The 27,027-nt window shown below is 50.1% G+C and overlaps 1 protein-coding gene across 2 annotated transcripts; it reads left to right on the forward strand.

Moving 5' to 3' along the window:
• The first annotated feature begins 1,434 nt into the window (after positions 1 to 1,434).
• EDN3 (endothelin 3) lies at positions 1,435 to 26,927 on the forward strand. 2 transcript variants are annotated; one of them, XM_086330956.1, is made up of 5 exons: positions 1,435 to 2,524; positions 3,121 to 3,409; positions 22,366 to 22,542; positions 23,607 to 23,687; positions 24,045 to 26,927. In XM_086330956.1, the coding sequence occupies exons 1-5, from the start codon at positions 2,473 to 2,475 to the stop codon at positions 24,049 to 24,051; spliced, it is 606 nt and encodes a 201-aa protein (XP_086187082.1). In that variant the 5' UTR covers positions 1,435 to 2,472; the 3' UTR covers positions 24,052 to 26,927. The 2 variants fall into 2 exon arrangements, with proteins under 2 accessions (XP_086187082.1, XP_086187081.1); XM_086330955.1 differs by having other exon boundaries at positions 1,440 to 2,524; positions 26,420 to 26,927.
• The last annotated feature ends 100 nt before the right edge of the window (positions 26,928 to 27,027 follow it).

Consider the following 27,027-nt stretch of genomic DNA (forward strand, 5'->3'; position numbering starts at 1 on the left):
GAGATATAATGAGGTGATCCAGATCCTAGCCTGGTAGGAGCAGAAGATAATCCTAGTCTTGGGCTTTTCTAATTTTCAAAGTGTGGAACACAGAAAATGAAGCAGAGGCCCCTACAGAGTATTTGCCTTGTTTGGTGACAAATGACCCTAAAAGAGGGGCTTTCCAGGTAGGTGCTAGAGGTAAGGAACCCTCGTGCCAGTGCAGGAGACATAGAGACATGGGTTCAGTCCCTAGGTCAGGAAGATCCCCTGGAGGAGGGCCTGGCAACCCACACCAGTATTCTTGCCTCGAGAATCCCATGAACAGAGGAGCCTGGTGGGCTACAGTCCATAGGGTTACAAAGAGTTGGATACTACTGAAGTGAGTTAGCACGCACACACGATCCTAAATGATGATGTCTTTCCCTCTCCACACCCTGACTTGAACTCAGGGACTAGGTAGAATGAAAGGAAGATAGGGTGATGGAGAAATTTAAGCATCAGCTCAGTTCTGGGTGGTTGGGTACTTTTCTAGTTACTGCAGCTCTGTAACAAATTACCCCAAATATAGTGGTTGGTGTAGGTGAGTTGGTGATAGGGAAGCCTGGCGTGCTGCAGTCCATGGTGTCACAAAGAGTTGGACACGATTGAGCAACTGAACTGAACTGAAGAGTGGTGTAGAATAACCATGCGTTATGCCCATGGGTTCTGTGGGTCAGAATTCAGACAGGGCATGGGGAGAACAGCTAGTCCCCAGTTGGACATCTTCAAGGTTGGAGGCGCCAGTCACCTCAAGGCTCATTCACTCACATAGAGGTTGGTATTGGCTGTTGGCTGCAAGGCCTCAGTTTCTCTTATGGACTCTCTTTCTGTAGGCTTGCATGGGCTTCCTCCCAACATGGAGGCTGTATCAGAGAACGGGGATCCCGAGAGAGAGAGCACGTGGATGCTGTATCAACTTGCACAACTCTGCTTCCAAAGGCACTCAAGTCACTTCTGCTACTTTCTACTTTTTCCCAAGTGGGTCATTCAGGCTAAAGGGGAGTGGGGTGATATTCAACTTTATCTTCTGGGGGAGGAGTGTTAAAGGATTGGTGGACATTGTCAAGTCACCAACAAGTGTCCTGAGATATGAGAAGTGATTTCATGACTTCAGACCTGTTTTTCTTCCCCCGTGTGGCCTGCGACTCCCTGCCCTGCCCCAGGTTCCCAGGGAAAGCAAACTCCAAATCAGTCAAGCAGATGGAACAGCCAGCAGCTAAAAGGGAAGTGCCTGATGCCGCCTGGAGTGCTGCCTCTCTTCCCTCTGCTGGGGGAACTCTGGCCAGGGAGGGGCTCTAAGGGCTTCCTGATGTGCTCAGAGGTCAGTAGTCCAGGGCGGAGTCCACAGGAAGCATTCATTGGTTCATTCATTCATTCATCCACAAATCTTTCTTGAGCATAGTTTCCAAGCGCCCTTCTCAGCAAAAAGGGTGTTAAACAGATTAACCGACCCTCTCACCTGTGCTGCTCAGCCCAGGGGACCAGTCTCAGGGAAGCTGGGAGAATACCCTACACGTGAAGCTCAGAAGACCACCTTGGGCGATGAGGAGAGGAACCTGCCTATCACTGGAGCCACTTCCCCTGCACAAGGAAGGGGCTGTGAGCGAGCTGGGACACCCCAGGACCGCTAACCCTACTTCTCGGTTGACTTTGCTCTTGATTGCTGCCCACACCCACCGGCTTTGAGCTCCTGGGAGAGGCTGGGAGACTCTACCGGTGCCCGTGAGTCACGAGTGTAAAGTACGCCCAGGGCCTTGGCAGGCAGGTCTGTGCAAGGGTAAGGTGTCATTAGGTGAACGCTGACAAATGCTGCTTTCTCGAACCCTGGAGATAAAAGATAGGCTTCCCGTGCAGTCTTTTATCTCTCCCACTGTGCTGGGGTGGGAGCTGCAGGTCCCCGGGCAGCGGGGCAGCCAGGCAGCGAGGTGGGGGTGCGAGCGGGAGTGCGCGCGTGTGCGTGTGTGCATGTGCGTGTGTGCGCGCGCGTGGCCTTCCGGCAGCTGTCCCGGCCCCCACTCCACCCCACCCCACCCATCAAACCCGGCCCTGCGCGCCGCCCCCACCCCTCGCCGTGCTGGGTGCGCCGCGGGCCGCTGCGCGACTAGCCGGTTCCCCAGCGCCTGGGAGGCGACCCCCGTGCGCCCGGGGTTCAAAGGCCCCCGCGCTGCAGCTCCAGCCCCTCCGGGGGGCGGGGAGGCGAAAGGGGTGGTGCGGGAGCCAGAAAAGCCCTAACCCACAGCCGGCAGCCCTGAGCCGGGATGGGCAGCGCGCTCTGAAGTTTGTGACGGTCGCAGCCGACTCCTGGCCGCAGCCCGGGACGCGGCGAGCCAGCGGCCGGCCTCGAAGCATCTGCAGTTGGAGGGTGAGGCCCACTGTGCCCGGCCCGAGCGCCCTTTGGCGGCCACAGGCGCCCGTCCTCCGGCGCGGTGCGCCCGCCCCCGATCGGGGTTCATGGAGCTGGGGCTGTGCTTCCTTTTCGGGCTCGCTGTGACCTCCGCCGCAGGTAAGCGGGCCGGGAGGCGCGCGTCTCCTGGCGCGAGCGTACACACAAAAGGACCCCGGATCGGGGGCGCGGGGAGGGTGCCTCGCCGGGGGAGCGGCCTGGAGGCCGGCTAGAGGGCAGAAGCTGAGGGCACGGACCACCCCGCGGGCCCGGGAGGTTGCAGCCCACACGCAGGCAGGAGACCTGGGGCCCGGGCCCGAGTTGGTCAATTTTTCATGAAGTCGGGAACTTTTCCAAAAGTTTGCAAACGATTCAGAAACTGTGCAAAATGACTGCAAAGTGTTCAGAAAGCCTGCACAATGCTTGCACGTTTTCAGTGGGTGCAGATGGCTTGCACGCTGTGCAGTAAGTGAGAAGAGCTCCCCAGATTGTCACAAAGTGTGCACACAACTTGCAAGCTTTTCAGAAACTGCTGCACATAGCTTTGCAAAATTTTCCGAACATTGGGAGTAGCTAGGAGACTTAACAAAAAAGTACCCTTAGCTTGCAGACTTGGCAGAAAGTTTGATAGTCCCCTTCCCCAGGTTCTACGGGATGGTGGGTGTAAGGGTCTGCATTCCTAGGAACTCAGGAGCCCCTCCATCTGCCTCCTGCAGGATGGGTGCCTCACCCCCAGTCTGGGGATGCTGGCAGGAGCAGCATGCCCCGGGCCCCCTCTGCAGCCACATCGGAGGGGGACACCAAGGAGACTGTGGCCACCATGGCAGCCCGGGGTCCAAGCCCCAGAAGCCCTTGGCAGGAGCAGGGACCAAGTCAGTTCGGGAAGCAGGGGGCCGAGGGGGTCCCTGTGCACCACCGAGCCCGGCGCTGCACATGTTTTACCTACAAGGACAGAGAGTGCGTCTACTACTGCCATCTGGACATCATCTGGATCAACACCCCTGAGTGAGTCAGCCCTGGGGGGAGTTGGCCCGGGGGAGGGAAGGGGTGCTCCTGGCTAGGACCCTCTCTTCACACTGAAGGAGGACCTAGTTCCTTCTGAGCCCAGGCAGCCCACAGCCCACTTGGCACAGCCTTCAGCCCTCCTGCCAACCCAGGTCAGCTCTGCAGGTCAAGGGTGTGACTCTCATCTCCTCTGAGGGCCTGGCCTGGGAGAAACCCAAGCCCAGAGTGTCTGATCTGGTCGAGGGGTGAATGAAATGAGCCAGCCAGAGGGATTAGACACCTGAGAAATCCCTCTGGGGGGAGGAAGCCCCGAAAGTTACTCCTGCCCCTGGGCCATGTGGGTCCTGCCCCTCTGCTGACCCTGCCAGGCTCCGAGGAGTTTCAAATTCCTTGAAAGCAGCCTGTTCTCTAGGGAGTGCAGGGGTGGGCTAGGCAGGGCCTAGTGAAACCTCCCCCACAGGGTGACATTCCATGGAATTCAGGCTCCTTACCTCCTGGGTGGTGAGCCCACAGTTCCTCCTCTTTCCCATGTCACCCCTGCACCAGACAGCTCCCCTTCTCTCCTCCAGTCCGTAAGAACTCTCTTACTGCAAAACTGAGACAGTGCCACCTGAGTCCCTCCTGGAGTCTCCTTAATGTAAAGTCGCCCCTCTCCCGAGGCTGTGGGTAATGACTCAGCTCAGGAACCCCTTCTAAAGAAATATCCTCCTGCAAACTGTGAAGAGGGCTTGACCTCAATCTGGTCACCAGCCTTTGGAATTTGCTTTCCTGGTCTCTAAAATCCAGGACTTGGACCAGACGTCTCTAGGTGTCTCTGGGTATTCTTGGGATACCTTGGGCATCCTGCTTAGCCTTTCCAGAGCCCTGGGCCTGGACAGGCAACTTTGCTTCAGTGTTTGGGTCCCCTTGATCCAGGGGTTCCTTTGTCCCCGAGCCATGTGACCTCTGAGCACCCTGGGTGACAGCTTGATGGGCCGCACATACCTACCTTGTTTTACCGATACCCCAAGGATGAAGTGCAAAGGAGACTGAACCTAGGGGGTCGGATATCTTTCAAAACCAGGTCGTGAGTCCTCTGAGTACATCTGGTCTAGAAAGTCACCTTGCTGTCCTGCATGGCAGGCAGGACTGGCTCCACTCAGGAGCCTGGACACGTGTACAAGGTCCGGGCTCAGAAGGACCCTCACAGTCTAAAGTGTATTGTTGATGTCTTGAAATGCTTAATACTTTTTACATTCAAGTATAGTTGATGTACAGTATTGTGTTAGTTTCAGGTGTACAACACAATGAAATGCTTAATATTCTTTGAAGCAAGGGCTCTACATTTTCATTTTATCCCAGGCCATCCAATAGAGAGCTGACCCCAATGCCAGAACTTGCTTGCTGGGTTATGTCTGGTCGGCACACAGAGGGAGGGATGACCAGGCCAGATCTTAAAGAGAGGTGTGCTGGGGAGGGACTCCTGGACAGGCTGCCACTGACAGCCTTCTATTCCCAGACAGCTGTCAGCGTCACCTCCTCCTGCGGTCTCCATCACCCTGACATTTATCCTCTCTGATTCTTATCCTCTTGGCATCGTTCTCTGACTAAATTAGCTTCGCAGAACCCAGAAAGAAGAAAGCAAAGCCAGTTAGGGGAAAGGGACTTTGCAGAGGATAGGAGGGGAGAAAGGAGAGGATATTGGGAGACCACCTTAGTTCTCTGCCTGTTGCCAAGCTCTGAGCACTCGCTTCATGGAAGCACTCACCCCATCCCCATGACCTGGTAGGAATCCTGTCTTCCCCTTCTGAGCTGTCATGTGTGACCTGAGATGAAGCCATGGGTCTTTGGCTTTTCCCAGGATATCCAACTTGCTAATGTTCCCCTCACAACTTGATTTACCTCTTCCCTTCTTCCCAGACCCTGATTCATTTTAAACACTAGAGGGAAGGATTAAATATGGTGTTTGGGAGTTTCATGAGCTACCCTGGGAAACAAGAAGTGACAATAGCCAGACTTGAGCATTGTAAAGTCAGACAAGCAACATAACCTTTACACGGAAGATGTTCCCAGATGGTCTTTCTCTGCCTTCCTTTCTTTCCTGTTCTCCCTCCTTTGCTCTTTCCTTCCTTCTGAAAATTGTCTGTTGCTGTATGGGCAACTTCACTGGCAAACTTTAAAACATCTTGCACAAGATTGCAAAGTGAGAGAGTGGGCTTTAGGGAACTTGGGCTTTCAGAGAAATGGAAGCATCTGAAAATGACTGGAGTGAACTAAAGGGCAGGGTGACGCACACTGAGGACTGAGTCTGCTTCCCACTCCCTCCCCAACCTACCATCAGAACCCTATGTCGAGGGCTCCTCTCTCTTAGCTGTCACCCCTCTTCTTCAGCAGACCTTCTTCATCTCCTGGGACTTCTCCAGGTGTGATTTGCATCCTGTCCCCACCACTGGCTGTGCTGGGAGACCACAGGAGTCTGGGTCTTCATGCCTAAATTGAGAGTCTGGAACTTTGGGTGATTTTCAGCTTCCAGTGTCTTTCCTTCTACTGCCTTCCAGTTGCACGGAGGTAGAGGTAAATCCTGCTTTATCTCAGAATGATGCTTGGGAAGTTGCAAGGCCTTCTTGGAGAAGGTCATTTCAGCTGCATTTAAGGACCTGCAAGCTGCTTAAGGGGGGATGTTGTTCTTGCATCTCATGTGGAAAGTTAAGGTTCTAGAGAGCAGCTGCTCCCAGAGGTGTTTTCCAGGCATGAGATCCACGTTCTCTGGTTTCCCCACATCCTTCTAAGCACTTAGCTCTTCCAGATCTGAGCTTGATCTGCACCCAGCACATAGTAGATGCTTAGTAATGCTGGTCTTTGCTGTCACTGAGGTTCTATCTGCAGGACTTTCTCCCACAAATGAGGTGTCCTGTCCCAGAGGTCTCACATCCCTAGAGACATGTGCAGGAATGTGGATTTTTCTGGGGCTATTGCTCATAGCTTCCATTGTTTCCTCCAGAAGATCTCAGGCCCCGAAGAGAAATGAGCCAACCGCATCCCGGGCAGCTGCCTTCTTAGACCTGGGGAGGTGCGGAGACGGCTGCCCGCCCACAAGGCGAGGGATGTTCATGGCTCTCCTTGGCCCTGTTAGGAAGCCACCGTGCCTGCCCCTACCCCCAGCAAACCCACCATTGCCAACGAAAACAAAACCCCACCTCAGAGGAAATACTCATCTCATCTCATGGTCATGGAAAATATGCCAAGAATAAGATCATAAGGAGAGAAATAGGGACAAGAAGGCCACATACTGGAGAAGGCAATGGCACCCCACTCCAGTACTCTTGCCTAGAAAATCCCATGGACAGAGGAGCCTGGTATGCTGTAGTCCATGGGACGCTAAGAGTCAGAGACAACTGAGTGACTTCACTTTCAGTTTTCGCTTTCATGCATTGGAGGAGGAAATGGCAACCCACTCCAGTGTTCTTGCCTGGAGAATCTAGGGACGGGGGAGCCTGGTGGGCTGCCGTCTATGGGGTCGCACAGAGTCAGACACGACTGAAGTGACTTAGCATCAGCAGCAGGCCACATACTTACATCCCTATGCACTCGGGGCTGTTCCACAAGAATACTTCAAAAACAGGAGTGTCCTGTGACATGGTGAGGGATTGTCTCTGTTGGGGTTTCCAGAAAGACGGAACTAATAGGATGTGTATATATAGATCTCTATGTGTATATAAACACACTACACACACACACAGAGGAACTGATGTTTCAGTCTGCAGTCTGAGGCATCCTGAAGGCTGAATTCCCTTCCTACTCAGGGCATCTCACTTCTCTCTGTCAGAGCCTTCACCTGATTAGATGAGGCCCACCCACATTATGAAGGGTAATCTGCTTTACTCAACATCTACTGATTTAAATGTTAATTGCATCTAAAATATACCTTCCTGGCAACATCTAGACTGGTTTTTGGTCACAGATCTGGGTACTGTGGCCCAGTCAAGTTGACACATACAATTAACCATCACAGAGTTCTCAGTGCTAACCATACTCCACAGCAGGGCAGCCCCTCTGCACCTGCTACCATCGATCCACCTGGCCGCAGAGTGAGACCACTAGCTCTGACAGCCGATGAAGCCGCAGGGCCCCCAGAAGGAGCCCTGCTCAGTCTCTCCCACTTCGTTCCTGAGAACTGAGTGGACCTGCCATCTGTTAATCCCTCCAAGGATGCAATGACAGAGGCACTGTGATGCTGTGACCGTGACAGTGTTTCCAAACAAAAATCTGAGCCACATGGTCTGACAAGCAGGAATGTATTTCTGGAAAGAGCAGTGCAGGATGCTTGGAATCACGGCTGTGGTGGAAATCTGGGCTCTGTAGACTCGTGAGAAGACTCCAGCCCCAGGAGCTCTGCCCGGTGTCCGGTTTGTGATTCGCTGCATGGCCTGGGGATGGTACACCCTCTCCCCGTGCCCCCAGGTAAGGTGCAGACATCAGTGTGACTCTAGGATGGTGACCTAACCAGGTGACCAGCCTGGCCACACTGACTCAGCCAGCAGGAACGATATTTTTCCCCAAAGAAGAGGTGTAAAAATAATCATAATTATTCAATATATTCTCCCACAGAAAGGCAACAATTCGACAGAGTCATCTTTGCCCCTCCTGTTGTTCAAGAGAGGTATGCCACATATTTCTAGGGAGGGGACATTTGAAGTTTGAGAACATCCCAGTGGAATGGATGGATCTGGTTCTCCAGCCTCCCGCTGATGTGGGAATGGCTGTCCACCCACTGTGTGATCACAGGGATCCCAGTAACAATCATGTGACCCAAAAGTCAGGACTGGGAGTACTGTTGCTGGAGATACAGCTTTTGAGGCAGAGGGATAGTCTTTTGAGCATGATCATGATCTTGCAGGCAATGGTCCACACTGATGTTGGCCATGACTCCTGTGAGTAACGACATGTGAGGATGACACGAGAGAGTGTGCGGAGTGTGCTCAGCACAGTCTCTGAACTCTAGTGGGCTCCATATCTCAAGATCGCAGGACCATGTGGATAAGTGTACAACCCTGGGGGCTGCATAACCTTCCCTGCCACTCCACACAGTCTGTGATTGGAGGAGCCTGGGACGAAGAAGCTCAAGTCCTGCCGAAGTCAGCTTCCTTGGACCCTTAAACCATGGTCTTACCCAGCTTCCTGCAGTAACACTGAGGAGCTTGCACCTGGGTACCCCAGTTCCTCCCTACACCATGCCTCTTGGGTGATCGCTTAGCATTTGTTCTGCATCAGGTTTACAGACCCTGGGAAAAGGTGTGTCTGGCTGACTGCCCTGCTGATAAGCAGCTTGATAAGCACCCTGGTGGCCAAAGGTTGTCCAAGCTTGATGAGATTTGGTCCTGCCCTTTTCTGCCCCTCCTTTGTTGTTTGCTTCCCTGGTGAATAATTGGAATGTTTGGGGAAAGGGGCATGGTGTTCTCTGAAGGCATTGCTAAATAAGCAGGTGGGTACAGTAACAATGGGGGTGGGGTGGGGAGGGCTGGGGTGATGTGGCAGCGTGGTAGGGTCTGGCTGTGCTGTGCTCAGTCGTTCAGTCGTGTCTGAGGTTGTAGCCTTTCAGGCTCCTCTGCCATGGGGATTCTCCAGTTCAGTTCAGTCTCTCAGTCATGTCCAACTCTTTGCGACCCCATGAACTGCAGCATGCCAGGCCTCCCTGTCCATCACCAAATCCCGGAGTTTACCCAAACTCACATCCATTGAGTCGGTGATGCCATCCGGCCATCTCATCCTCTGTTGTCCCCTTCTCCTCCTGCCCTCAATCTTTCCCAGCATCAGGGTCTTTTCAAGTGAGTCAGCTCTTCGCATGAGGTGGCCAAAGTACTGGAGTTTCAGCTTCAACATCAGTCCTTCCAATGAACAACCAGGACTGATCTCCTTCAGGATGGACTGGTTGGATCTCCTTGCAGTCCAAGGGACTCTGAAGAGTCTTCTCCAACACCACAGTTCAAAAGCATCAATTCTTCGGTGCTCAGCTTTCTTCACAGTCCAACTCTCACATCCATACATGACTACTGGAAAAATAATAGCCTTGACTAGACGGACCTTTGTTGACAAAGTAATGTCTCTGCTTTTTAATATGCTGTCTAGGTTGGTCATCTGAGAAGGCAATGGCACCCCACTCCAGTACTCTTGCCTGGAAAATCCCAAGGACAGAGGAGCCTGGTAGGCTGCAGTCCATGGGGTCGCTAAGAGTCGGATACGACTGAGCGACTTCACTTTGACTTTTCACTTTCATGCATTGGAGAAGGATATGGCAACCCACTCCAGTGTTCTTGCCTGGAGAATCCCAGGGACGGGTGAGCCTGGTGGGCTGCTGTCCATTGGGTTGCACAGAGTCAGACGTGATTGAAGCGACTTAGCAGCTTAGCAGCAGGTTGGTCATAACTTTCCTTCCAAGGAGTAAGCGTCTTTTAATTTCATGGCTGCAATCACCAATCACCATCTGCAGTGATTTTGGAGCCCCCCCAAATAAAGTCAGCCACTGTTTCCACTGTTTCCCCATCTATTTGCCATGAAGTGATGGGACTGGATGCCATGATCTTAGTTTTCTGAATGTTGAGCTTTAAGCCAACTTTTTCACTCTCCTCTTACACTTTCATCAAGAGACTCTTAAGTTCTTTTTCACTTTTTGCCATAAGGGTGGTGTTATCTGCTTATCTGAGGTTATTGATATTTCTCCTGGCAATCTTGATTCCAGCTTGTGCTTCTTCCAGCCTAGCATTTCTCATGATGTACTCTGCATATAAGTTAAATAAACAGGGTGACAATATACAGCCTTGACGAACTCCTTTTCCTATTTGGAACCAGTCTGTTGTTCCACATCCAGTTCTAACTGTTGCTTGCTGACCTGCATACAGGTTTCTCAAGAGGCAGGTCAGGTGGTCTGGTATTCCCATCACTTTCAGAATTTTCCACAGTTTATTGTGATCCACACAGTCAAAGGCTTTGGCATAGTCGATAAAGCAGAAATAGATGTTTTTCTGGACCACTCTTGCTTTTTCGATGATCCAGCAGATGTTGGCAATTTGATCACTGGTTCCTCTTCCTTTTATCCAGGCCAGAATATTCGAATAGGTTGCCATGCCCTCCTTCAGGGGATCTTCCCAACCCAGGGATTGAACCCAGGTCTCCCGCATTGCAGGTGGATTCTTTACAGTCTGAGCCACCGGGCATGTCAGGATAATTTGAATGATCTGCTTGGAACCCCTTTGTTAAATGATGAAATCTTAGTAAGGCTGAGTCCCAACAGAGCAAACACAATGCCTTGCAGTCATTTCTCATTGTACACAGCACCTGGGTCTCAGGACCCAAGACCTGAGTGTGGGCCACCAGGAAGGCATCCCAGGGAATAACTACAGAATCTGTTTACCAAAAATGGTAAATACATAAGAACACATAAAAAAAGATGGTATTGGGACTTGCCTGGTGGTCCAGTGGTTAAGACTCCCGCTTTCAATTCAGGCGTTGCAGATTTGATCCCTGGTCAGGGAACTAAGATCCTATACATCGTGGGGTGCAGCCAAAATAATAAAAAGAGAAGACAGTATCAGCCAGACTAGAAATGATCTTGAACTCAGTTTTCTGACTGATCATGTTTTTACTCTCTGAGTCATTTCCCTCCCACGTAACCCTCTCCTGCTTAGAAATCTATACATGTTTACATTCCAGTTTTGAGTTTGGGTAGCAGCAGCTCAGAACATTTCACGGCAAGATGCATTTTTAAAGTTTGATAGCCGTGGGGCTAAATTTCAGAGTTTATTGGCAAGGTCAGCTCACGCAAGGTGACCTCCTGGTTGGGTTCAGTTGGACCTAACGTCTTCTTTTCTACCCCAGAATAGATGTGAGGAGGTGAGATGTCTGGGGGCAAAGATGGGTTCATTGAAATGCTGCTGATCCCGACTGGATAAGAAAGAGACTTGAGGCTGGAAAGCAGGTTGATTTGCATCGAGGAGGTCATGACCCTGTGTGCCCCTGAAGGGAGAACTTGGATTTTTGCTAGACGAAGAGGATGTTGCAACTAGGAACTTGGCCTTAAATTTGAAGGCAGATGAAAGGCTGTGACATCTCTGGTGTGGTTTGTTCCTGCAAGAATTTAAAACAAAGGAAGCTGGGAAGCAAACAGTGCTTTCCTTAGGGGGGCCCCACAGCCGGTTGGAACTCACAGGCTTTGTAGCGCCAGATCGCAATCCCGTCTTGGATCCACAGCATCTCAGCAAGTTTGATGGGGGCTGCCTGTGCTCCACTTCCTCCCTCCAGGTAGTCCCCTGTAAGCATCGCTCAGCTTTGGAGTACATTAGAAGTAGATTTACTGTTTAACAGAAGGAAATAACCCTCTCAGTCTAAGCCATGTTTCGGTGGAAACAGAATTCCTTAAAACGGGACACACACGTGCGCACACACAATTTCCCTCTATTTAGGACAGGAACCAATTTTATTTAGAAGGAAAATAAATCTAGGCAACGGCCACAATGTAGATAAGCTGCTGGTCCAGACAAGGTTCCAGGGGCTTCTAGAGTCTTGCTGCCCCACCAAGCCCCCAGGAACGGACGGCAGAACAGGGCATCCCCACCCTTTCTCGTCTGCCCCAGTTTGGAGTCTCGGGAGAGCCAAGAGCATTTGGAGAACCTAGCGGTGTTCAGAGTCCTGGAGGCACAGGTCTTCCCTTATTTTATGACCTCTTAGGGCCAACTGAGCAGGAGGCCTTAATAAACAGTAACTCTAGAATGCGGCAGCCAGCGAGCCCTGTGCCTGGCTCAGTAATTTAAAAAACAGAAACAGATTCATGCACCTATGAGAAAGGCTCAGAGGCTCTCAGATGCGGCCAAGGTGTTGCGGTCCTGTGCTGCTTGGTGATGGCATGAATGACCCACAACTTGGGGAACAGTGAACAGCTTTGCCAAAAGCCAGAAGCAGGTCCGTGAGAGAGCAGAGGTGTCTGTAGCTTTTCTGGGTTTTTCTACATCTGATTTCCACAGATTTCTTGTAGGGTGGCAAGATAGGGTGAGGCTCGTGACATACTCTTTCAGGAGCAAACTTGAAGGGGATGCCATAAAGTTAAATGAAAGGGAATGCGATGTTTTTTAAAAATGATAATGAGTGCAGAAGTTTCATAATCAACCAAATACCAACATTTCTAATAAAGACAGGATCTGACTCTGCTTGGTTCTTGTTTTGGGATAGAGCCTGTGTCTCTAGAGGGACTTAAGTTTTCTTAGCTCGAGGTAAGCAATCAAGTGATCAGAGTGACCACAACAATGCAAAAAATTAGATTAGGAAGAAAATGGGTGTCTTTATTTTTGTTGCCATGGCAAGTATGTCTTCATTCAGTAAGGTTTTTCCATTCTAAAGATGAAATCTTATGAAACTTAGCGAGGGTGTCTTCTCTTCTTTCTGCTGCTGCTGCTGCTAAGTCGCTTCAGTCGTGTCCGACTCTGTGCGACCCCAGAGACGGCAGCCTACCAGGCTCCCCCGTCCCTGGGATTCTAAAGGCAAGAACACTGGAGTGGGTTGCCATTTCCTTCTCCAATGCATGAAAGTGAAAAGTGAAAGTGAAGTCGCTCAGTTGTGCCTGACTCTTAGCGACCCTATGGACTGCAGCCTACCAGGCTCCTCTGTCCATGGGATTTTCCAGGCAAGAGTACTGGAGTGGGTTGCCATTGCCTTCTCCAGGCTCTTCTTTCTGAGGGTTGTTTAAAGGGATGTGTGATGGCGTCTGGACTTTTTTTTTTAATCCCCCTACACATACCCCCATCCTTAAAAAAATACCTGCTCCTTATTTTACTCCTTCTGTTTCCACTGCTGGTAACTATTTTGAGCCACATCTGTCTGCAGCTTTGCATAAGTTATAATGAGCCTGTGCCAGACAGACGTGGATTGCTCATGCCTACATTTGACCTGGAATGTGTTAGGGTCACTGGGGGTTGGGGAGGGAAACTAACCTCACTCACATGGATGCATTTGGGTTATAGCAGACAGGGGGGAAACCAGCTAACCTGTTGGATTCCCTAAATGGCTTCAGTTGCGAATATTGCAGGCATTTGTTGCCCTAACTTCTTGATTATTTTTTGAGCTGTCACTCTTGGAAATCCCACCCCACACACAGCACACACAGAAGGATGTTTCTGTTACTCTCTGTGGCTTTGACCACTTGTGCTTCCTCTAAATAGACTTCATTCAGAGCCCGTGTGCCTGTGTGAGGGGAGGAGGCTACTGTGTTGAGGGACCTGATGGCACGATTCAATCTTTGGCTTTGGGATTATTTCTAAGCTCAGTTATATGGCGGTAGGATGTGGAAGAGTCCTACTCTTTGGATGAAGCTTTCTGAAAACAGTGGGTAAGATCCTGGGACTCTCTCCGCTTAGGGGTAGGTAGGGACCCCACATTTCATTGTGGTTTCATTGCTGGAGAGAAGCCCTACTCTAGCATCTGCGCTATTCGGAGATGCTCAGGTGTAACGGTGAGGGCATTTGGGAATCTCTCCATGGAATTTGGAGTTGGATGGAGCCTTCAGAAATCCAGCCCTTTCATTTCTCAGCCCCAGAAAGAAACCACTCAGCCAGGGCCTCTCTGGGAGCTAGTCTTCAATTTGGACCAATATCCTAGGTCTGTCAGCCTAGGGAGGCCTCTGGTTTTGTCTCTGAGACTTCATCCTTCCAGGCAGCCTGGTTTTTCCTCATGTGTCTGCAGAAGTTACTATCAAGATGTGGTATTTCCATTTTAAGTGATCTAGAGACCATATTCCCTCCAGGACAATGATAGTAGAAATCCAATACATCAGCTAAGAATTCTAAACATTTGGGAGATTGGGTTTGGAATGAGAAGTAATGGCCAATTAAGACCTCCTTCCCTCTCTCCTTCCCTGATAGCTTCCCTGATACCTTCCACCTGCAATGCAGGAGAAAGTGAAAGTGAAGATGCTCAATCGTCTCTGACTCTTTGCGACCCCATGGACTGTAGCCTACCAGATTCCCTCCACCCATGGGATTTTCCAGGCAAGAGTACTGGAGTGGGTTGCCATTTCCTTCTCCAGGGGATCTTCCCAACCCAGGGGTCAAACCTGGGTCTCCCACATTGCAGGCAGACGCTTTACCCTCTGAGCCACCAGGGAAGTCCTGTTCAATTCCTGGGTCGGGAAGACCCCCTGGAGAAGGGATAGGCTATCCACTCCAGTATTCTTGGGCTTCCCTTGTGGCTCAGCTGGTAAAAAATCTGCCTGCAATGCGGGAGATCTGGGTTCAGTCTCTGGTTTGGGAAGATCTCTTAGAGAAGAGAAAGGCTACCCTCTCCAGTATCCTGGCCTGGAGAATTCCATGGACTGTTTAGTCCGTGGAGTCGCAAAGAGTCGGACACAACTGAGCAATTTTCACTTCACTTTCCTCCCCTCCTTTCTTCACATAGCAGACCCTTGCTATTGAGATGCTGTAGTATTATTATCGGAGAAGGCAATGCAACCCACTCCAGTACTCTTGCCTAGAAAATCCCATGGACGGAGGAGCCTGGTGCGCTGCAGTCCATGGGGTCGTTAAGAGTCGGACATGACTGAGTGACTCCACTTTCACTTTTTACTTTCATGCATTGGAGAAGGAAATGGCAACGCACTCCAGTGTTCTTGCCTGGAGAATCCCAGGGACAAGGGAGCCTGGTGGGCTGCCGTCTATGGGGTCACACAGAGTCAGATACAACTGAAGCGACTTAGCAGCAGCAGCAGTATTATTATGCACCTGCTCTGAGCCAGGCACTGCCTGGGCTGCCCTGGATGCTGAGGTGGACAGGCAGAGGTCAGCTGTTACGTACCCCAGGGGACAGGAAGGAAGCCACACCTGCAGCCCAGGTGAGGAAACACCCCTTCTTCTTGGGTCCGACTGATGGGGGTCAATGATCTCTTTGAAAATACATGTAATTCTGGTAAAATTCCCCAACAACCAAGTCCTGGATAAATTCATGAGTTGTGGGTTGCTTTCTTTGAGTGGGGGATGGGGGGGATATCTTTAAAAAAAAGTTAACTACCAACCCACAGCATGTTGCTCACTCTTTTGATATTTCTAAATATTCTGGTCATTGGCTATTCCTGAGGCTGCAGGAGGACTTCCTCCTTTCGTGGGTGGTGGAGGAACAGTCTGCCTTGGGGGCCTCCCACTTAGAGATGCGGCAATTTTCTGCAGAAGCAAAGCTGCAGATTGCCAGTTCCCTTTATGTTGTTTGTGAGCAGGAAGATCATGTCGTGTTCTTTAGAACCAGAAAGCATGTGTTTCTGCTTGTACAATGAGGTCACTGAGGAGATGTATTTCCTGGTTATTTTCTTTCCTAGAGGTTGGAAGGGCACCCAGTGGTTGTCTGGCATGAGGCCTGTCCCAAGCCAACTTTCACAGGCATTTGATGAGTGGACAAGGAGTAAATTCACTGGAGGACAAGCCTCCTGAGGTGGTTAGCCAAGTATCTCTGAGCATCATGAGGTCGTATGCTTGCTCCCACCTGTCCAAAGGACAGTGTGATCCAAACCAAACATTTCACAGTGGGCACACCTGGGAAGAAAGGACTCCAGCTAGCTTTGTTGGCTGTGTTTTGTCCTGAATTGGAACACATTCTTTTGTATTTTGTTGCATGAAGAAAATCTCTACTTGTCCTTGGCAGCTGCAGAGACTCCTGGTCTTTCTATGAAACCCAAGAGATCATGGTTGCATCCATCTTGAGAGAGTGAGTTCCAGGGTCAGCTTGAGGTCACTGGTTGCAAGCAACAGAAACTTAAATGTAGCTCACACAGCACAGGAGTTTATTGGAAGGACATGGTGTGATCTACCACCTGGAAGGGAGGGAGAAGCAGGACCAGGCTTAGAAAGAGAGAGAAACCAGGACAAGACTGGGGGTCCCAGGGCACAGACAGACAATGCAGGATGCTTAGTAGCAGCTCCAGACTATTTTCTTTTTTTTTAATTCTTGGTTGCACTATGTGGCACGAGGGATCTTAGTTCCCCGACCAGGGATTGAACCTGTGTCCACTACAGGGGAAGCTCAGAGTCCCAACTGCTGGACCACCAGGGAATTCCCATCCAAACTATTTTCTGACCTCGAATTGGTTTGCTCAGGTGTCTTGGGAAGGAGAGGGTGCCATGAGCCAGCTTGGGTCACCTGATGAGTCTTGAGGTGTGGGAAGGCGAGATACAGTGATTGACAGTCTCATCAAGACCTCACACAGGGAGAGAGGGACCATTCCCCAGGGGAAAGACAAGAGATTGGATTCCAGGAGACGAAAACAGCCAGCATTGAATTCAGGCTCTAGAGAATCCTGGGCTTTTAAGTTTTTCAAGGCGGGTGTTTCTGTCTCTGAGCTATTGTTTCCTCCTTGTCTCTATGACTATGTGCACAGTGGAAGTGGGGAGGGGCAGTCCACTAGATGTTTCTTGCAGTTAATGGATGCTTTTACAGGTCTTTGAATATTCAGTCACTTTCTATAGTTACTTCATTCTGTCTTATTCTTCTAACAGAGTTCCTAGTTCACACTTTTTCCTGATTAAGTTTTACAAAGACAGTCAATGAAGCTGATCCACGTTTTCTTCCTTGCCCAAGAAGGTGTTTCAAAACTTGAGAGAGCAACTGAGTGGTACCTTCTAAGGAAGAAATTTAATAAAATCTGAAATTGAGCCTTAGTTAGAAAGCCTGTTGGAGTCTGGAAGTTGATTCTCCGGGGAGCTGTGAGGGGCAGTATCTGATGACCGCTGGTGCCTGGCAGCTGGGGGGCCCCCGCCGTCTGCCTGCCATTGGCAAACAGTTGTTCCTCTTCCTTTCGGCTGCAGGACCGGTCAGCAGCGTCGTGCCTCCTGTACGATGTGTCCCAAAGACGGTCCTGACCTTGCTCTTCCGTTTCAGAAGGAAAACGTGAAGCGGAGGAGACAGCATCATCTTGGCATCTGAGTGTGAAGTGAAAATGTTGTTTGTTGAGGAGACACTCACCAGAACCTGGGCTTTTTAAAATTGAAAATGACAACAGTTTGTAAAAATAGTAGCTGGTGCTAATTTTATCACCATGTCACATGATCTGTCTGGCTTTGCTTTATGGAACAAGCCACTAGAGCAGGGATTGTACCCTGAGATGCCCATGAAGGCCAGACAGGTAAGAAAAGCACAGGAGTAGGGACTGGGGCCAAGCAAGAGTGTTTGAGCCAGGCTCTGATGGTACCACTCAGCGGCAGACAGCTGCTGCTATGTTGGAGTGTGGGACTGGAGTGAGTATAACTGAGAGAAGATGGAAATTGGGATATTTGTGTGAAATTTTCAAGTTAAAAAAAAAAAACAAAACACCACCCTCTTGTGATTGGATGAAGCCTACAGGAATGCCAATTTTCTAACCTCTGCACTAGATTAAACTGTGTGTGTACAGGGCCATGGGCCCGTCATGAATCATCAGAAGTCTAGTCCAGGCCCGTACATTGGAAACCACTCTGCAAATATTTGTTGAGTACTATTCAGTTTGGGGTGGGTAGGTGGGGTTATGAAAACTGGGCTTTCTAGGACAATTCGATCGACTTTGCTGAGAATTTAGAGTCTGGCTGGGTGATGATGCAGATGGAGAATGAATACAGGAGATTTGAAAGTTTAGTATTTACTAACGTTTATATATGACAGCTGGGAGAAAATGGGAAATAAGGAACACTGTGATAAGTATGATCTTGGCATCACCATCACTGATCAAATAATGAATGTTCTGAGCATACGCTGAGGACAATTTAATATCAAAGACACACAACACTAGACATTGCCAATGTGATTGTTTTGGGGTGTTTTCTTTTGTCTAAGAGCATTTGGACTGATTTTACCTGCTTCTCTTTTGTTTGGAGCTCTGTATTATAACTGGAACATGAGCAGGTTGAAATGCTGCCTACTTTTATAAAGAACTGTGTTCTGTAAGCCCCACTGTAGAACAGGAGGCTAAACCACAGGTCAGACGGTGTGCTGGTCAAAGTTCTCAGCCAATTTAACTTCATTTTCAGAGTTCTTTCATCAGTTCCTTCCAATTCACCGTTCAAGAGACATTCGTTTCTTTATCATTCAAGAAATGACAAAGGTACCAAGACAACAGCTAAAACATGAGTGCTTATTGGGCAGACAATGTAGAAAGATGGCCCAGCCAAAGGAAGCCTGACAGAGAATGGCACTGCTGTGCCAGGTGGCATTCTGGTTCCTTCTTACTTGTCTTTCTTACTTAGTCACACATCTTAAATGCAGGGCTGGTAGATAGGGTTTTTTATGCCCGGTACAACTCACTTGAATTCCCAGACTAAAAAAGCAACAGCAGTAGCCACATTCATTCACTGCTAGGAGCTCTTTGCTAAGTACTCTTCATGCAGTGCAGTGTATCATTCAGTCCAACAACTTTTGTAAATCAGGAAACTGGAGCGGGTGGAGTGATCATCATGTAAGTGCTACACAGCGGGATCCAGGTAACCTTTCTCTGTGCTCTGTGTACCTTGTACATACCTGTGCATATTGGCTGGTGAGGTTTCTTTATCCTGTACTGTTTTACTACACCAGTAGTATGTGAATACCCTAAGGCCTTTCTGCGTCCTCATCACACTTGGCATAATCCCAGGGAGATACAGGCAGACCTTGGAAATACTGCACATGTGGTTCCAGGCTACCTCAACAAAGTGAAAAAGCAAGTCACACGAATTTTTTGGTTTCTTAACACTTATGAAACTTTTGTTTATTCCATACTGCCATCTATTAGGTATGCAATAGCATATCTAAAAAATGTACATCCCTTAAAACTACTTTATTGCTAAAAATTCTAATCATCATCTAATGCATGTGGCCACAAAACCTCAATTTGTAAAATTCATATTATCTGTGAAGTGCAGTAAAATAAGGTATTCCCAGATATAGTGGATGCTTGGCAAATGTTAGAAATTCCTTGTAAGGAATTTTGTGGTTGTTGAACATTGTAGGTTGGAGAGAATCCAGTCTTACTGGTCTAGTTTATCTCACGCTCAACAACCAGTTACTTAATTAATAGTCTTCATTTTCTCAGCTTTGTGCTGGGTCCACAGCAGGTGCAAAAGACGGAGCCCTGTCTCCTACTCTCTTGGAGCTGGTGTCCACTCTCAGAGCTGGACAAGAAAGACCCCTGCCTTGGTTCTGTGGGGTAGAGGGCGTCTCTGACCCTCCTCTGGCCCTATCTCCTACCCACTGCAAGGAGTCTATGGGACTGAAAGCCATATGCCCCTTCTTCTAGACCATGTACCGAGTATTTATAACCCTGGAATCCCCCCTCCTCAGGTGTCTCCGAGCCCACTTCAGGGTCTGACGTCCATGGACAGAACAGGGCTTAGGGCACATCTCCCAAGGCCTACAGGGCAGCCAAGGCGCAGCTGCTTGCAGGATGGGGGTGGGGGTGGGTGGAGCTTGGGGTGCACTTGGGATCGAGCAGGATGGGAAGCTGAAGTGCCGAATCTCCCAGTGCTGCCATGTTGCAACACAGGACTCCAGGGAGCCCCAGAATCCTAAAATCAAGTTCTGATTTCCAAGGTATTCTGAAGCCAAACTCTTATTTAAGTGCTTATCAGATTTTTAAAAACCTTTAAATTTTCAGCCTATTCGAAGTGCGCCTTCGTTGGAGCTGGAATTGCTATTGTGCCGTGCGGAGCGGAGGGTGGGCCTTCGGTGGGCAGGACCATCTCCCAAGTCCTTTGGTTCTCAGCTTGCATCACCTGCTACCGGCTCCTAGGTCAGCCAGCAGAGTGCACACCTAGAACACCCAGGCTTGGAGCAGGGTTTTCTCCCTCCATGAACATTCCTGGAAAGTTTCAAGGGCTCATTTGCATACTAGCTCCTCCCACTAGGCTGCTGGGAACGTGCTTAGCAATTCTGTTAATGAATACCGGGTCGCCCTGTTTCCTCACTTAAAACACTTCGTTTGTGAAGTTGACTGGCTCTGAGCACACAAATGCCTAATCAGCTGACAGCAACTTCAAAATTGCAGGTCTTGCTGTTGATAGAAAAATGGGAGCCGTGGTTGTTAATCCTTGTGTGTAATTTTCACCAAGAAATGGGGGCCTGGGTTTAATGTCAACACCTAGAGATTTAATGTGGCCCTATTACTAGAAATCTATACCTTTAGCCAAATCCTGCCTCCTCACAATGTCGGTATTGTCTTGCTACCCTACCCCTACCATTTCCCATTCCTGAGAAAAGATGAGGTTTTAGCAAAGGTTCCGCTCAGAATAGGGCCTTCCCAGGCAGCTCAGTGGTAAAGAATCTGCCTGCCAATCCAGGAGACACAGGAGACTAGGGTTCAGCCCCTGGGTTGGGAAGATCCTCTGGAGAAGGAAATGGCAACCCACTACAGTATTCTTGCCTGGAGAATCCCATGGACAGAGGAGCCTGGTGGGCCAGTCCATGGGGTCGCAAAGAGTCATACACGTCTGAGTGATTGAAAACACGTGCACAGCTCAGAACGGGAAGGGCCCCTGCTTGCTTTCTCCATCCTGTGAGCACAGACTGCTCCGTACTGGGCCTGCCTGGATCCAGGAACCATTTCATAACTAACTCGGGTAGGAGCGAGTGGGGAGAGGGGAAGAGAAAGAGGGTGGGGGTGGTTATGTTCTCAGCTCCAGTCTCCAGTCCAGCAGGGAGCAGGTTTCTCCCAAGCATCAGGTCAGGATGAGGCACCCCCCACTTTGTCCTCACCACCCCCAAAAGGCACCATGGCATGTGTTTTAAATTAAAGGAAATTCAATTTGATGTTATTTTGAAAGCATGCAGAGGATGTCAGAACCCCCTTTGAGGTGGCTGATTGGTGATACTTCATGGGGCTCACAGAAACCAAGGTGGTTAATCCTGGGGACTGGAAGGAAAGCCAGAATTTATTGGAAAAGTAACTTTTGGCCACATGTGTTTCCTCTAGCTATTATTAATCTGCCCCAAATCCTATTCAGTAGTGCTAATGAATTAAGCAGCCGCTTTTAACTTTTTCCCACTGAATTGCTTGGTAGTGTCCTCCCATCCCCGGAGAGCACTGGTTTGGATGGACATGAGCATAAGAAACAGATTAAACATTTATTGTTTCAAGTGACACCACCACCCTCATGCCAGCTCCAACCATAAATGAAATGGGTAAATAGTTTCAGGCATTTATTTCTTCATAAGAAGACTTTTCCCAAAGCCACTTCTGTCTTTGGCTATGTATCTCTCAGGGCACAGAGGCGTCCATGTCTGCGTCTTTAAGGAAGCCTTGTTCCAAGGCCACAGTGTGTTTCAGCGGCCAGAATTGAATTTGTATTCCAGTTAGCACAGACTACACATTTGGTGTATGCACAGAAGAAATTCAGTGCCTGGCGGGGCAGGGACAAACCAGGCTTTGGGCTGCGGGGTAGGAAGGCATCGTACTGGTATGGATGACCAGGCTCAGGTGCTGCTGGCTGAAGGATGAAGACTGGGATCAGCATTTGGGCCAGCAGGAATATCCATGTCAGGGGTTTGGATGCAGGAAGGGGAAACCAGAACTGCCCTGCAAGGATCCGGGATGGGAGGCGTGCTTGCTGAGGTTAGGTCTTGAAAAGACTGAAAATGCACACACGCACACACCTGGCATTGCTGGCTCCTGCCCAGAGAGGGCTGGCTGCTGGGAGGGTGCAGACAGGCCATCCTCCATCCTCCACCGGGACTTCCCATCTTTCCAACCCTGAGGCTCCAGCGCACTGCCTGGGGCTTAGGGGAGAGCAGGAGACAGGGAGTCGGGGTAGTAGGGGTGAAGGGTTCACTCCAGAAGCTTTCCAAGGCTCAAAGCCTGGGGAGGGTGTGGATCCCAGATCCTGGGACGTGGCTGCAGCGCATGCCTCACCCATCCTGTGCCCACCATCTCCCACCCCTTCGCCAGCTCCACACCTGCCAGCGCCCAAGAGCGAGGAGGCCCAGGAGTGGCCCTGACGTTGCTCTTTCCTTTGCAGACGGACTGCGCCCTATGGACTGTCCAGCTACAGAGGCAGCGGAAGCAGGGGCAGGAGGTCGGCTGGGCAGTTCCCACAGAGCCCACAGCTGGTGAAGGGGACGCTGCGCTGCGCCTGCACGGAGAGCGATGACGACGCCTGCTTGCAGTTCTGCACCTGGTCCCTGGCTGCCCGCGGGTATGACCCCTTCCCCGGCTTTCCGCACTTCCAGAGATCCTTGCCCTAGGCAGTGTGGGTACAGGAGGGCTTGGCTTGTCCTGGGGGATACCATATGACGTGCGGTGAGGGTGGGGACCGTGCAGAGGGGATGTGGAGCCCCGGCTCCTGGAGGGCCGTGGGCATGGTATCCCATCCCCTTGCTGCCTTTCAGAGCAGAGCCGCGGCCTTGTCTGGTCTCCAGAGGTATTTCTTCTGGATTGCATAGCAATTTGCCAAAATCTGAATAAGTTGCTAACTCTTAAAAGTTAAAGAATACCACTACCACCCCTACAAATGCACATTTTTAGCTTCTTCGAAAGTAACAAATGGGATCATCTGGTCTCACCAGCCCACATGCCCTCATGGCCAGATAGGCTGGTACCGAGTGAAGGCCACGGGTGAGATGTGCAACGTCCATTCACCTGTGTTCCTCATCGTCTTACTTTGTGGCTGCCTCCCCTGTCCCTGAGTTGGAGACCCTGTAGTCTCCTACAAGCAACTGGAGGAGCTTGTGGGTCAGTGTGGACTCAGATAAATCAGCAGGCCCTAGGTCTGCCCTGTCATGGCCATTTAAGTTGGGTTTTACCTAATAGCCATTCCTATTAATGCTCCTCGCTCCTGTTTTTCATTAATTTGGGCCAAGACCCCGCCAGGCAGAGCTACCCTGCCGAGCCTCTTCTGAGAGCCGTCGCTGGTGGGATGGCACCTCCAGGTGCTTCCTGGGCAAGTAAGCACCAGCAGGGGGGCTCTTTATGCAGCAGGTGCCACCCCAACCAGGCACCCAGGGCTTGCTGTCTGGAACCCCCAGCACAACCACATTTTTCTTCTTGGCTCCTTAATATCCAGTGGATAACTGAGGAGTGTGGGTGGAGGTTGGATTTTAGTGGGACTCCACCCCCGTGTGCTCAGCCTTCGGAAACTACCCGAGAGGCAGTCCTGCGGGACCATGCTTATACTGGTGGAAAGACAAGCCTTACTGGATGCTGGAAAACCAGCCACATGGAAAGTAGGTTGACTCATTTGAACTGGCTCTCTCCCCACAGGAATTCAAGGTCGGCAGAAACATCTGACAAAGAAGTGGGAAAGCAGACTGGTGGTGCCCTGGGGGGCGTGCGTCCGAGGAGGTGAAGTTGCTTTCTGAGTCGCTGCCCCTTGGGTGGCATGGAGGACATGTGGGGTACATTTGGTCTGTGCAGGCGGCTAGCGGGAACCCCACTGCATGTGGGGGGGTTGCTTTGTCCCCTGGGATCAGAGCAGCCAAAAGCTATGGACAGCCTGCTCTCTGTCTTAGGAGCTGACCTCTGCATTCTCTGTAGCTTTTGAGCAGTGATGTCCAGCCCTGGATTTCACCAGGTCTGGATCAAGCTCACCAACCACTGCTTCTTGGAGTCCCTGCAGGCTCATCTGCTGGGGCCCACATTATGCTTCTGCTCCCATAGCAAAATGTGATCTTTAGAAAAAGAATCATTTCTTCTTTTCAGCAGCTGATTCTGGACAGAGATGAATTACAGCAGCTGGGCACCAGGTCCTCCAAGTCCTCCAGTTCATTTTATAAAATTTTTTAACCTGTTTGTGGTTTTTGTATGATCCCAAGGGCTTCCAGCAGCCCAACTGGGTTTATTTGTCATTCTATCAATCAGAAATTATTATTAATGAGTTGTCTACATATCTGCAATGGGATGGTAATTTATGTTCGTAGCAGTGGCCTGGAGGGGGTTTGGGTTCCTACATGGTTTGATCAAGGGAGGGTTAAACCGTTCTGGATATATACAAGACATTCCAAATTGGTAGCAGATTGCTTCGAGTCATCTGGAGAGGACTCTGTCAGCATCCACAATAAAAACGCAGAGAAGTGGCAGAGGCAGACCCTAGAGAGGATGAGTTAGGCCCCCACCAGTCCCCACTTTGCCTCTTTTTCCTCACCCCAAACCCAAACCAGTCTCAGTGAGGGAGTAGTGTGATTAAACCATCCAACTATTATGTCATTTACTCAATTCAGCAAGGATTCATTGAGCACCTGTGAGGTACAGGGCACCATCCTAAATGCTGGGGACACTACTGAGAATACGGCAAAAGTTCAGCCTTCCTGGCACTTAAATAGTGGGAGGAGCAGATAGCAAACCAGTACATAAAACACAGAGCAGGGCATGTGAAGGAGAGCAGGAGCAGGCTGGGGGTAGGGAGGACTGGGGGTGGTTGCAGGTGGGGTGGTCTCACTGGCCAGGTGACAGTGGCATAAAGACCTAGAGGAAATGGGGCAGGGTGAGCCAGAGTGATGAGGAAGGGAGGCTGTCAGACGGGAGGGTAAGCACATAGGCCCTGCAGTAGGAACGTGCTGTGCTGGGCACGTTCTGGGAAGGCAGGGGAGGCCAGTGCTGTTGTCATTGTCCTGGCTTGATGTTCAGGAGGTGAGGACATTGGCACAGATGTCCCACCTGGGCCCGGAAAGGATCTGCTTCTAGGCTTTACAACGTTGCTTGTCAAGCTCCTGTAAGAAGCTTTACTTGGAAAGAAAAAGTCTTTCCTTATAAGCATGGTCCTGACTTTCTTGCAAGACTGGAGTTAGTCATCCCTAGTTTGACATTTTCAGAGTGGGACTTGCCACGGTCCTGAGTTTGTGATCCTCAAAGATGGGACCAGGCTGCAATAGAGAGAGAGCTCCCAAGGCTCTGTTGGCAGCGATGACTGGGTGTACACCTTCAGGCGAATGGCAGGCTCTGAAATTGCCAAGAAGCTCTGCCAAGGAGCTTGTTCAAAACAAGGAATAGGCTGAAGAAGGATGGGGTGGCTCCCTTTCAGGTAGTGGAGAGCTTGGCTTTTGTTATAGGCTTCTTTCTTCTCTTTTGCATATCCCTTCCGCCTTTTCTGAGGTAGGCTGAAGTCAAGGCCAGACAAAGCAAGTAGGCTTTAGACCTCCATCAAAGTGGACGTCCCCGCCCCGTGGTCTGCCTGCCCCTCCACTGGCCCTTTCGGGAGCTCCCTGGGGAGAAGGGCCTGCAGCAGGAAGACCTCAGTTATGGCTCCTCCTTGGTTCACATTTCCACTTCTTTGAGGAAAAGAAATGAGTTTTGCCTGGGGGAGAAAACCCACTCAAAGGGTCCTCACTTAACAATACAGCCCTTTCCCAAGAATGCCCCATCCAAAGACCCCAGCTTCCCTAATGGGTAAAACGATCCCAGCTGTGCCTCAGGGCCCGCAGCCCAAGGCTCCGGTTTCACTCAGGAAATTGTTTTTGGAGAGGTATGGCATGTCGCAAAGCCACTTCTCTCTGGGAGTGAGTGGACCCCAAGCTAACTCTTTGCAAATGTAAACCCATGTCCATCTGGGAACAGATGCAGGCTCCGTCGGAGCATGTCGACGTCCGACCCATCACAGGGGGCAGGCACCAGGGGTGAGCTAGCAGATCACAGCTCTACAGGAGTTGATGAGTTTGAAGCTTATGGGATTTAGACAGACATTTTCAGCTGTGTTTGGTACCCACTAAAAGAATACATCTAAAAAAGAAAAGGAAAGGAAGAAAGAAAGGATTCTTGATGTTTGTGATAAGAAAAGGAGGAAATGAACACCCTCAGGTGTTGAACCCCAGGCCGTGCAGCAGAGGGACTTCTGTGCCCTTTGCCAACAGGCACACTGATGAACCATAGACCTGGTTCCCTGGAAGCCGCTGTGAAGGCAGCCCCAGCACAAGGCTATTTAGAGTGATATTTGTTTTCAGGAAGAAATGTGGATCTTTGGGGAATGGCTTCAAAATAAGCCACAGACACAAGCGCTTTGTAAATTATGTAAATTTCTATTTATCTATATAATTGGCAATAACTGGGAATTGTAACGCCTGACAGTTCGCAATCTCTTTCAGCTGCGCTCTAGTGGCTACGCTGAGATTACTGAGCAGCTGAAGAAGACGGTGTTTTTCAACCGCAGGGATGGGGAGAGGCCGCCCATCCCCTCTCCCTTCCCCTGCCAAGGTGCTAATGCAATGGTGGATGCTGGGGTGTTAGCCTTGGCCAAATGCTAAATTCTCAATGAGTAGTATAAGGTACGAATGTGAATATCCATCATACGGAAATGGAAAGGACTGATGTACCAGCGAGATGGTATACAGTTTCGAGAAGCGATTATTTATTGTGAAACTGGTCTCTACATCAACTCCTTTCGGTGGATGTGTTCGCAGCAGAATCTCTGTACATAGAGATGTTAAATTCTGTTCTGAATCCCAGCTTGTGTTCCTTAGGGCTTGAATTATATTTTTGTTAAACGCCTAAGCACCGTTTGGCTCTGTGGCAGGATGGTATCTCGGAAACGCATTCATTGTGCTAACACTCAGAAAATACTGTCAAATGCAAAATAAAAAAATCTCAAAGTTTGCTCTGATTTGTGGGTTTTTCTGGCTGGTGTGATACACATTGTTTCACATCAGCTTTCTGTGGGCCCTGGGAGAGGACGGAAAACAGTTCCAGTTCCAGA

The sequence above is a fragment of the Bos grunniens genome, chromosome 13 (genome assembly GCF_055505025.1).
Source record: "Bos grunniens cultivar Pamir isolate PY7600 chromosome 13, Bosgru_T2T1.0, whole genome shotgun sequence".
Taxonomy (NCBI): domain Eukaryota; kingdom Metazoa; phylum Chordata; class Mammalia; order Artiodactyla; family Bovidae; genus Bos; species Bos grunniens.

Excerpts from the sequence above, each read along its gene's own strand:
- EDN3 (XM_086330955.1), top strand. The coding sequence starts at position 2,473 with ATGGAGCTGGGGCTGTGCTTCCTTTTCGGGCTCGCTGTGACCTCCGCC. Across the intron at positions 22,543-23,606 it reads TGGTCCCTGGCTGCCCGCGG|GAATTCAAGGTCGGCAGAAA; the intron begins GTATGACCCCTT and ends CTCTCCCCACAG. Across the intron at positions 23,688-26,419 it reads GGGGGCGTGCGTCCGAGGAG|CTGCGCTCTAGTGGCTACGC; the intron begins GTGAAGTTGCTT and ends AATCTCTTTCAG.